The 12,245-nt window shown below is 40.9% G+C and overlaps 2 protein-coding genes across 6 annotated transcripts in view; one reads left to right on the top strand and one right to left on the bottom strand.

Annotated features, from left to right (window-relative positions):
- Nucleotides 1–2,610, top strand: part of Mesr3 (misexpression suppressor of ras 3) — a 29,720-nt gene extending 27,110 nt beyond the window's left edge. For both annotated transcript variants that reach the window (XM_076440015.1, XM_076440014.1), the window contains exon 4: nucleotides 79–2,610. In XM_076440015.1, the coding sequence (XP_076296130.1) occupies nucleotides 79–417 (339 nt within the window). In that variant the 3' untranslated portion in view covers nucleotides 418–2,610. The remainder of the gene's footprint in view (nucleotides 1–78) is intronic.
- Nucleotides 2,611–5,099: 2,489 nt separating this feature from the next.
- Nucleotides 5,100–12,245, bottom strand: part of LOC143217389 (protein croquemort) — a 29,420-nt gene continuing 22,274 nt past the window's right edge. For all 4 annotated transcript variants that reach the window (XM_076441630.1, XM_076441628.1, XM_076441629.1 and 1 more), the window contains exons 5-10: nucleotides 10,930–11,133; nucleotides 9,384–9,595; nucleotides 8,240–8,648; nucleotides 7,738–7,811; nucleotides 7,257–7,482; nucleotides 5,100–6,919 (exon numbers count right to left, since the gene is read on the bottom strand). In XM_076441630.1, coding sequence (XP_076297745.1) covers nucleotides 6,749–6,919; nucleotides 7,257–7,482; nucleotides 7,738–7,811; nucleotides 8,240–8,648; nucleotides 9,384–9,595; nucleotides 10,930–11,133 — 1,296 coding nt within the window. In that variant the 3' untranslated portion in view covers nucleotides 5,100–6,748. The remainder of the gene's footprint in view (nucleotides 6,920–7,256; nucleotides 7,483–7,737; nucleotides 7,812–8,239; nucleotides 8,649–9,383; nucleotides 9,596–10,929; nucleotides 11,134–12,245) is intronic.

The raw sequence follows: 12,245 nt of genomic DNA, 5'->3' as shown, positions 1-12,245 counted from the left end.
GCCCCACCTAACTAACGCCGGGTTAATCTCGAATCGACCAAGACAATGGTTTTATCATTTCAATAATAATCTTTTCAGGTCTCAGGCCCGTCCTTCCACACGATGTGCCTGTCCTCGGACCACACGCGTCTCGCAGGCCTCAGCTTCGACAATCCGAAAGCTGCGAACGACCTCTGGCAGCACATAGAGAGACTGGTCTCCTGTCCAGAGAACATCAGCCTCTCAGTCCCCGGCAAGAAGAAGAAGAAGCCGTTGCCGAAGAAGGTGGTGTTACCGGCGAAGAGCAACATCAGCCAGCCCTGTCAGTTCCAGCACGTGACCAGCGTGGACGTTGCCGATCGATCGCGATATTTCTCTCTGCAGACGTTGGTGCCGGCTTTGAACGAGTTGGGCTCCTCTTTGGAGGCGAACTTCTAGGGAAAGGAGAAGCCTGACGAGCGGTCGGACGCCTAGCGTCTTCCTCGTCGTGGCTCCGCGCGATTCAACGCGTCGTCTTAGCTGAATTCTCGTCGACGGGGGGCGTGGGACGTACTTTCTCGAGTAAAAGATCCTCCGGTTTCCGTCGACACACGATCTCCATTCTCGTAGAAGAGCGAATTCGAAGGAGGATGCTCGAGGACGCGCGAGGACGCGCGACAGATAAAGCAGAGGGAGGTCCTCGAGCATCGCTGACCATGCCAGAGTCGCCGGACCAGGGGAATCGACTCGAATCGAGGGGAAACAGTTACCCCCTCTCTATCAGTACCGCATTAGTCACGTGAGACGTGAGCGATAGAGATTGCACGCTTCACGTGACTACGGAGGAGGAGTGGGGAGTAGCATCGTGGAAGAAGAAGGTAGAGTGGGAGACAAGTCTCAATGGCATGGCGATTCTGCACCATGGTACACGGTCATGCTTCCCGCGAAACAGAGGAATAGCTGATAGAAATGCTACTTGGCTCCCAGAAGCCGTCGCGAGGATTCCTTCGGGACCGTCGCGTATCACGAAGTCAGGCGAAGCACCTCGACGTTGATTTCCGAACGAATCCGCGTGTCCTCCCCCACCCCAGGAGAAACCATTGTATACCCACGATACCGAAATCGTTCAGGAAAAAAGGGGGGTGAATTTCATGAATTCTCGGAGAACGAAGGATAAACGAAACTCTTTCATTCGAATCGATCCAATCAAAATGTGCAGACACGCTTGCGGCTGTTCGCGCGTAGGTGTAAGACTAAATTCGAATGTATTCCGTAGTAGTGGAGTCGATTGCATGTGACGTCAGTGTTCGCAAATGTTCGCAAATGTTCGCAGATGTTCCGCGTCGGATGTCGTCCGAGTGACGACGCCGACGAGAGACTGGGTCCACGATGTTCGGACTAACAATTTCGACTAGTAGGTACCCTAACTGGTAATAGTTGTAGAAAACGTTTCCTCGTTACTCTGATCGTTGTCGTTGCCGCGGCCGGCTTTACGCGGACTCGATGTAAACGCGTGTCCGGTCAGTGTTCCGATATCGTCGAGGATTTTTCGTGCGATGGATGGCCGCTAGAGGCGCTGCGCGGAAAAAACAGTAACGTATCTATGATGACGAGGTGGTGGAGCCCTGCGCCCTGCGCCTTGAGACAGTTATATTGGCGCGGAAGTACCGAAACAATCTGTTCCAGACAAAAAGACTCCAGGACGTGTTCTACGAGTTACAAAATATACCTATTTTTTAAAATACTGCGGGGTACTCGAGGTACCCCATTTTATCGAGAATCTTACTTTACTGAGGCTGGAGGCGCCACCAGCGGCCATCCATCGCACGAAAAATCCTCGACGATGTCGGAACACTGTGTCCGGTACGGGTGGGCGGGTACCCGAACCTCGGTTCGAGCCGAAGTCGATTCGGAATAGGATAGCGTTCCGGTCGAGTCGGGGTTCCGAAAATCTGCGACATTTGAGTATCCGAACATTATAAATTCTCGGGTCTGGATCCCAAACCGGGAAAAATACCCGAACTTTAAATTTCGGGTACCCTTGCCTCGATTTTACGTCTGATGACTCGGGCCTGGACTCGAAAATTCCTTATGCTTGGAAATTTTGGATACCCAAAGTCGAATTGGACTCGGATAGTGTTCGGGTCTCCCCCCACATTATAAATTATCTTGTCTCGACCCGAAATTTCGGGGCCCGCCGACCTCTAGCGTCCGGTTCCATCGTCCTCATGGATCCCGAGCGATCGAACGGCCAAGTTCTCTCTCCTTCTTCTTTGCCAAACGATTCGAATTACCGCGCTCGCTTGCAAAATACGGTTTTCTGCGTCAACACGTTTTCTCGCCGAGAAACGGTTTGCGTCGAGAATGTATTCGTTCGCTTCAGATCACACACCGAGGCTTCCTGGCGGATAGTAGGAACTTAAGTCTTACTTCAAGTAACTCTTCGATATCGATTAACATTGATGATTCTTCTTTTTCCTTTTTTCCCCTTCTTTTTTTTTGTGTCTACGACTGTGATATAAATATATTTGTATAGTTACGTGTTTCGTAATATGTACGCGCATTGATTAATCACTTTGATATAATATGTTTTACCGATGATCGTTACGCATGTAATAACTGTGGTAATAAACAATAACTTTATCAATCTAATCTCGCGATTGCTTTCCTATTATTTCATGGAAAGTTTGTTGGGGATTCAGGATAGTAATATTTTAAAGCTCAATTTACATTATTCTTATTATTATTATTATAGTTATTGAAGATTTCCCGAAATGTTCTTCATTTCACTATATTTACAAATGCCGTAAGGCACAGTGTAAATTCCGGCAAGATTCTTTTGCACTTGCTATATTGCTGTATAGCGCCAATTTTTGTAGCGGCGAAACGCTGAAACTGTTCAATGGTTAACCGAAAAGTTACCGACAGACCCAAACTGAACACTACATTACCGACAGCAGACTCTATCGAAATAAACCGATCAGATAGTGAATTATTCACACGAGGTTGTTTATTGTACATTGAATAAATAAAGACAATTTAATAAAAGATCATATATTTGCGTATGTATTTATTAACCTACCAATTTTTCCCGAACGTCCGACTTGTGGTAGAGTTATACTACTGATTTCCTTAAAAATGTACGTCCCTGTAACTTGTCATTTAGTTACTGTATTGATTTGGAATTACAAAAGTAGAGAAACTTTGACGAACTACATTTATCGGCCGTCTGACTTATGGTTGACTTGTACTACTGAATTTTGTGCCACCTCCTGCGACATCATGTGCTCCTGATACTTTGCCAATTTTCGAGATTTTTAAAAATTTTCGGCCGTCTGACTTATGGTTGACTTATACTACTGAATTTAGTGCCACCTCCTGTGATGTCATGTGCTCCTGATACTTTTCCAATTTTCGAAATTTTTAAAAATTTTCGGCCGTATGACTTATCGTCGACTTGTACTACTGAATTTCGTGCCACCTCCTGTAACGTCATGTTCTCCTAATACTTTCTCATTTTTCGAGATTTTCGAAATTTTTCGACCGTCTGACTTATGGTTGACTTATACTACTGAATTTAGTGCCACCTCCTGTGACGTCATGTGCTCCTGATACTTTTCCAATTTTCGAAATTTTTAAAAATTTTCGGCCGTCTGACTTATGGTTGACTTATACTACTGAATTTAGTGCCACCTCCTGTGACGTCATGTGCTCCTGATACTTTTCCAATTTTCGAAATTTTTAAAAATTTTTCGGCCGTCTGACTTGTCGCTGACTTATACTACTGAATTTCGTGCCACCTCCTGTGACGTCATGTGCTCCTGATACTTTTCCAATTTTCGAGATTTTCAAAAATTTTCGGCCGTCTGACTTGTCGTTGACTTATACTACTGAATTTCGTGCCACCTCCTGTGACGTCATGTGCTCCTAATACTTTCTCAATTTTCGAGGAAATTTTTCGAAAATCTCGAAAATTGAACTTTGTATTAGGAGCACATGACGTCACAGGAGGTGGCACGAAATTCAGTAGTATAAGTCAACCATAAGTCAGACGGCCGAAAATTTTTAAAAATCTCGAAAATTGGCAAAGTATCAGGAGCACATGACGTCACAGGAGGTGGCACGAAATTCAGTAGTATAAGTCAGCGACAAGTCAGACGGCCGAAAATTTTTAAAAATCTCGAAAATTGACTAAGTATCAGGAGCACATGACGTCACAGGAGGTGGCACGAAATTCAGTAGTATAAGTCAACGACAAGTCAGACGGCCGAAAATTTTTAAAAATCTCGAAAATTGGCAAAGTATCAGGAGCACATGACGTCACAGGAGGTGGCACTAAATTCAGTAGTACAAGTCAACGATAAGTCAGACGCTCGAAAAATTTTCGAAAATTCAGTAGTACAACTCAACGACAATTCAGACGGTCGAAAAATGGCGAAAATTTTCGAAAATCTCGAAAATTGAACTTTGTATTAGGAGAATATGATATAGAAGGAGGTGGCACGAAATTTCATGCCACCTCTTTTATTATGATACTCTCTTAATGCAAGGATTCATGTACAGGATAGGGAAGAAAGAACACATTGGCTGTTGTAATTAATAATCTTTATTTTTCAAAATTACAATATATTAAACGTGTATTTTCTATTTGTGACAAAAATAAAGTAACTACATTATCGACACCAGCCACAACACAACTCACTTTACCGACTGCAGTAGCGGTAAGAAAGTGACGTTACCATCAATATAGTCTCTGTCGGTAACTGTTCCGTCAACCGGCTAACAGTTTGGACGATTTGCCGCTGCAGGAATTTGCGCTGTACGGTGGTTTAGCAAGAGCAAATGATTCTCGCCGAACTTTACCTTGCACCTTATGAAGAATGCGGCAAGAATCATCTGCTGTAACTTGAGAAAATGAAAATCATTTCAGATCATCGATAACTAATTAATTAATGCGAATTCTAACTTGAAAGTTGGTGGAGCGATGCATGAATGTTCATTCTGTATAAAAGCACCCTAATTTACCGTAGATTGAATATAACACCAATGGTGTGTGTGTGGCTTAGAAAATCTAAATAAGAAAATACGAATGCAGGAACAGAACGGTTTGAATCTTGGTTTCAGAGTCACTCGACCACGAGTCTAAGGAAATAAAAGAGCTCGAAGTATTTATTCAAATACAATACAAAATTTCCGTCTCTAGAACAACCGAGGGCCATCGCCCGTGCCCTCCACGTTCGAACAGAAACCCGAGATGAGGCTATGATTATACAGGGTGATCCACGAATCGGGATGAGTAGAGATTACTCTTTTATTAGCTTATTATTTATTCATTAGCTATTATTAGCTATTATTCGCATCCGATCGAAAATGTTTTTATCAGATACAGCCAGATGGTTTCAAGAGAGCTTCCACATGATTATAGCAATTTTTTTGTCATTTTTCATGATATTTTCAAGTCACTTTCAATTGTTTGCAAATGCACCTATAATTTTTTGACGCCTATCTGTTAAATTAAAGACTTAAATCTTATCTCAAGAATTAAAAGAAAGTTTTTTAACTTGCTTTTGTACTTCTTTTTACAAAAAATTTGCTATAATCACGTGAAAGCCCTCTGCAAACCATGCTACATCCGATAAAAACATTTTCGAGCGGACTGAGTGATCTCTGATAACAAAGTAATCTGTACTGACTACGATTAGTGGTCCACATTGTATGCGCTCATAATTATGAAAGTGCTCCAAGTTTTATATTTCTTGTTTCGAGATATTTAAGGAAACGGATATTAACACTAAACTCGACATAACGTTGAAGAGTCACAAGCACTATAAACAGTGCTTGTTGGAACAAAATTACATTGAATTGTTTTAGTTCAAAACAATATGATGCGAAATAACTGATGAACTCGTTCTTTTTAAATTCCAACTCAGCCCACTTTCGCAATTACGAGCACATATCGAAAAATTGCACTGGATCGACTCGTAGCATCGATGTCAGATCGACGACAATGATTCGATCTATCGGTAACACTGTAAATAGGACGCCTGGCTTAATTGACTAAAATGAATCGCGGCTAGAAAAGTATTGGCACAAATGTAGTCGCCATTCGCAAACAATGAGGAACATACGCGTCGATTTTACACGTCGCTTATCGCTCGCTAATCGTCAACATGACGGTATATATTGCTATCAGAGCAGGTTCAAAGAACTTGGCACCTTTGAATTGACATATTATTTCGACACTGTCCAACCGTCCTCTCTCTCCATTGGTCCCATCTTAAACTAATCTTATCGCAACCGGAAACGGTTCGGTGACTGTCGTTTGTCCATTGGCTCGATCGGCGCTCGTCGCACGTTCACGATAGAGACTAATCATGCTAGAAACTTCAGGCACTAATTGGAGCTTCGATCGCTATTCGTCAGTCTTACAAATTTCGCCCTCTATAGTCATATGATCGCTCGAGACACTTCGATTGACGAGGCTTCACCCAACGGAGACACTGTTGTGCCTCGCTTTACTCAACATCTACTATCCTGAGTCTTGCGCGAACAACTTTCAACATATCTCGAAGAACATCCTTTCAAAGTCCTTGCGTTTTTTTATCTAAAGAGGCTACCTATTTCAGAGCTAGCTAACACGTCCGGCCTGAGAGAGTTTCAGCCTCGAATATCTTAGATTTAGAGCTCGATGGCGCAACGAAGCTGCGCTGAGATATCTCTGCGTTGGGGATCGAAGATCCATCGAAGATTCAGCGAAGATTTATGGAAACCGTCGGTCGACAGATCTCGTTTATTTCTGCGGGCGAAGCTTCGATTGCAGGTCCATGTTGAAGCACTCGATCGAGCTGGGATATAGTTTGCGATCGTTCCTCACGTGGACGTCGTCCGCGCCTTCGCTGTTGTCCAGGTACATCAGCTCGGACTTGTTGCCGGCGGACACGATCATTCGAGGCTTCGTGGCCTGGAAAATGTTCTTATTAATGCAAACATTCATCGTAGGAATTTTTTAAATGGGTAGACTCGTACCCAGGACTGCAAGGGTGCGGGATGTGCCTTCTCATTTCTCGATAATGCATTCAATGGGGTTTTTCAGTAGTCAAAAGCGCTAGATAAAAGATCAATCTAGAATATCTAGATCGCTGTCTCCCTCAAAAGTCCTATTTTTAAGTTTGCGAGGCGTAATTTGCAGTATTCAACATTATGCTTCTGAATAATAGGACTTGTTTAGCGCTTTTGATTACTCAAAAACCCCATCTCTGGAAACGAGACTATCCCCTTTTAAAACAAGAGTTAAGTACCTTGTCACTGGCCGCTGAATTGGCTCGCTGCCTGCTCAACAGGTACAGCAGTGCTACAGTGAAGATCGTCAGCGATCCAACGAGGAAGAGGATCACACCGATGTATCTGAAGACATCGGGTAGAGATAGCAACGTCTTCAGGTCGTCCACGAATTCGTCCGTGGCCTCGACGTCCAGCGTGAACCAGAACATTGGGAAGTAGATCGTTGGCACCTCCTTGTATAGCCTAAAATCAATTGTACATCAATTGTAAATCAATTGTAAATCAATTGTAAATAATTGTAAATCAATTTTACCTTTTTGCAAATCAATTTCACCCTTTTGTAAACCAATTTCACCCTTTTGCAAATCAATTTCACCCACTAAGAGTATTTAAAATTACACTACTATGTGTACCCGAATTTCTGAGAACCCGCCCACCCCTAATATGCAAGATTCGACATGGACACTCTCGATGTTAATTAATTGGAAACGTACTTACGACACAGTCTTTGATGGCTCCAGGAGAACGTTCACCTGCAGCCTTGCTGACACTTTCAAGGGAATGCCCGTCGTCTGAAAGCATAAGACATTCTTTAGGATTAGGCAGTTCGGAAAACAATATAATAATTTACAACATTAACAGTATACTTCCCAGTACCAGACCAGTTTCACAAACTTTTCATTTTATTAATTTTATTCATCTTATTAATTGTATTAATTTTATTCATCTTATTCATTTTATTAATTTTATTCATCTTATTCATTTTATTAATTTTATTCATCTTATTCATTTTATTAATTTTATTCATCTTATTAATTGTATTACATAATTTTATTAATTATATTCATCTTATTCATTTTATTAATTTTATTCATCTTATTCATTTTATTAAATTTATTCATCTTATTCATTTTATTAAATTTATTCATTTTAAAATTGTTGGAATTATCAAGATCTATGGATGAATTGTTTAATAATCAAGATCTATAGATGAACTCACCGGTTCGAGCATGATGGAGAAATCATGCATCTCTTCGTCAGGGTTCAATCCAACCAACCTCTCCCTAAGACTAGGATCAGCTCTGTGGAAGTGAGGCAAACTGACGAATACAGGTGCACCATAGCGACAAGAGCTGACGTTCATCAAGCCTATGGGGGTGCATCTCCCATTGCAATAACAATTGCCTATGTTTACAATGTCAGGGTCTTCGTCAGGGGAGTCCGTCACTTCTGAAGAATGTTCTGCCTCGAAGAAATCCTCCGTGGTAGTGGTAGGTTCGAAGTATTTTGCTTGATCATGGGGGTAGCGTCTTCTCGTATTGTTGCCTAGGGTCTTCTCGCTGAGGAGGTACCGGTAGCCTTCCACGCCGTTGTGGAATATTGATTCCGTGTACTCGTATGTTAAGGGTCTAATAAAGAATTAAAGAACAACGAGACATTTATTAAATATCATGTTAAGGAACCTGGTGATATAAAAATATTATGGGGTGCTTGTGGTTTGCTAGACTGTATCAGAAAGAAATGAATTTTAAAATGTGTTCCCGTAGGAATTTTTGGATGTTTGAGGGCTCAAATTGAAGGTGAAGAATGGCACTTTGTGATAGGATCACTTTGGTTTAAATAGCAAACTCGAAATATTGTTTAAAATCGATATAACTCGAGGGGTAGTTCGAACAAAAACAACAAAATTGTAGGGGTTACTTCAAATTGATTTTAAAGTGTGTTCCCGTAGGAATTTTTGGAAGTTTGAGGGCTCAAATTGAAGGTGAGGAATGGCACTTTGTGATAGGATCACTTTGGTTTAAATAGCATTCTCGGTATCTTGTTGAAAAATCGATAAATCTCGAAGGGTAGTTCGTACAAAACCGAAAAAAATTTTAAGGAATGCATAAAACTAATTAATCGAAACAAATCATCGTCAAGGTGCCTAATTAGTATGGCAGCACATTGTAAGCGCCAGTAGACTGATTGGCTGCGACGTTCAAACAGGATTACCGGACGATCCAATTTGCATGTCTCGGAGGTTAATGGGGGAACGTGGGAATTAAGATTGTCCAAGGTTCGGCGACGCTCAATTTAGCGCCCGTCGACGAGACTAATTAACGATCAACCGGGCGCGGTCTCCCTTTCTTATTATCACTGACCTGCACAAGTCGCCGCTGAATAGCACTATCTCGTCTTTTCGACGATACGGCGGCCAGAACTCTCCTGCGCTTCCTTCTACAACGTTGCAAGGACTCCTGAAGAATCCGGTGGTGTCCTTGTTGTTCCACTTCTTCAGCACGCCGAACTGACTGATGTCTGCTGCACCCGTGTCCATGTTGAAGTGGCCGTCGAACATCGTCGATCCATTTCTCTGAAGAAACAGAAAATTACTTTTAGAAATGCACAGTTTGTTTAAATTCTTTGTACAATTTCGTATAAATTCTTTGTATAACTTTGTATAAATTCCGAGAATGTCTCTAAACATTCTATAACAATATAATACAATGAAACTTTTACGAAATACAATGGAGAGCTAAATGGTTTGATAAGGAACACAGTAAAATGACTCGGAGGTGCAATTTAAGTTAGCTTCAAGAATTCATCTGGATACATTATTTTCTTAAAAGAGGGAAGTAATTTTATTTTTGAAGCACAAATATTTTATATTGCATCAAGGGTTGCAGTTTAATCATGAAACACATGTCAAAAATTAAAAACGCTGTCGAAAGCTGAGAAGAATTAAAATTGTCATCGGGGGTTGGACTCGAGGGTCCCTTAATCAGAGCTCTGCCAGATTCATGTCCAAATATTATTTTGCGAATATTGAAACTATTAATGAGGTAATCAAATTTCTTTTTTGAAGCACAAATATTTTATATCGCACCAAGGGTTGCAGGTTTTTAGTCATGAAGCATACGTTAAGAATTAAAGATGCAGTTAACAGCTGATTTGAGCCAAGAAAAATTAAAAATGAGGTAAGTACATTTTTTTTTTGAAGCACAAATATTTTATATTGCACCAAGGGTTGAAGATTAGTCGTGCAGTATATATCAAGAATTAAAGATGCAGTCAACAGCTGATTGGAAGTCAAGAAAAATTAAAAATGAGGCAAATCAATTTTTTTTTTGAAGCACAAATATTTTACATTGCATCAAGGGTTGCAGTCTAATCACGATGCAGTTTAATAAAAAGTTCATTATAGTTCTAGGTCTATTCTTCAAATAAAAGTTCTTTATCTTTAATAAAAAGCGCTGTCGAAAGCTGACTTGAAGCCAAGAAAATTTATAATTGTCGAGGGTTGGACTAAACGGTTGAGTCCCCTAAGCAGAGCTCTCTTCCAGGGCCCACATAAATTCCTCAGGGGCCGGAGAATCTTTCCGAGGGGTCCGAGCGTGTTCCTCTAGATCTCGAGGTGTGCATTGGCATAAATGTTGCACGCGTGACGGAACGAATTAATACATAATATGCCTCCCATTGCTTTTCATTCGTCATTCAGCGACCTACACGTGACCTGTCCTATTCAGTAGCAATTTAAGTCTCGCTGCGAATAATTTATCGCCGGCTGCAATGCCGTTGCTACGACAGCGCAAATCGCATCTTCGACCTTCTACACGCCCTCGACACAATTAAATAAACAATTTCAACTTGCCTGTCCGCGAAGGAACCCAATTTTCTATGGATCTTATAGACACTGAACAAACTCACCATGTAGAACCAGCCGAACTTGTCGAAGGGTGGTATGTCCTCCCCCATGGTAGCCAGTCTTCCTAGTTTGATCAACGAGTCGTCATAGCCTTCGAATAGAAGCTCGCCGACAGTTTTCATGGTGTGCACTGATGAGGAAGACAATAGGAAGGACAGGGTGGTCTGCATCATCTCGTCACGGTAGCGCACCTTGTGTTTTGCTGACTGGAATCAGAGGAGATTCATCAGGATGATTAAGAGTCCAGAGGATCTTCCGTTCTATTGCGATCCACGAATTTATAGTAATTAATTGATGGGGAAAAGCACAATCTTTGTATGCAGTATATACCTGATCAATTTTAAATATTATATCTAAATTTGCAACGTTTGCCCCGCTTTTCGGAGCAAGTGCGTCCTAGTTGACACTTTGTACAATATCCTATCAAAATGATAATTTTCAAGCAAATTTAGAATCCCACATAATACTAACTCATCAGTAATAACTGTGGCAAGAGTTTGATACCAAGAGCGTTAAGTTTTTACATACCAGACTGAAAATACATCAGTTTAAAGTTCAACTTTGCAAAAACTAGGGCGCACTTACCCCACTCCACCTTACATTTATTGAATATCATGTTAAGGAACCTGGTGATATAAAAATATTATGGGGTGCTTGTGGTCTGCTAGACTGTATCAGAAAGAAATGAATTTTAAAATGTGTTCCCGTAGGAATTTTTGGATGTTTGAGGGCTCAAATTGAAGGTGAAGAGTGGCACTTTGTGATAGGATCACTTTGGTTTAAATAGCAAACTCGAAATATTGTTTAAAATCGATATAACTCGAAGGGTAGTTCGAACAAAAACGACAAAATTGTAGGTTTTACTTCAAATTGATTTTAAAATGTGTTCCCGTAGGAATTTTTGGAAGTTTGAGGGCTCAAATTGAAGGTGAAGAATGGTACTTTGTGATAGGATCACTTTGGTTTAAATAGCAATCTCGAGATCTTATTGAAAAATCGATATAACTCGAAGGGTAGCTCGAACAAAAACGGTAAATTGTAGCGGTTACTTCAAATTGATTTTAAATTTTGTGAATTGTCGTGGAATTTTTTTTTAATTTTTTGGAAATGTGAAGCTTAATTGTTTGACCGATTTCATTCTATTTTTTTCTGTTTCCCCTTATTTTTGATTTCAACTAATAAATGAATGGATAATTTTGAAGGTGTAAAATAGAATCGGCTCGTCAGACGTACGCACATTTTTATCGACGTGTCTTAGTGACACAGCCAGATATAAAGTCGATTATCGGAAAAAATCTAATCGGAAAAAGTTTTCACA

This window comes from Lasioglossum baleicum, chromosome 16 (genome assembly GCF_051020765.1).
Source record: "Lasioglossum baleicum chromosome 16, iyLasBale1, whole genome shotgun sequence".
NCBI lineage: Eukaryota > Metazoa > Arthropoda > Insecta > Hymenoptera > Halictidae > Lasioglossum > Lasioglossum baleicum.
The sequence above is the reverse complement of the archived record's forward strand: the minus strand, read 5'-3'. Positions and strand labels throughout refer to the sequence as shown.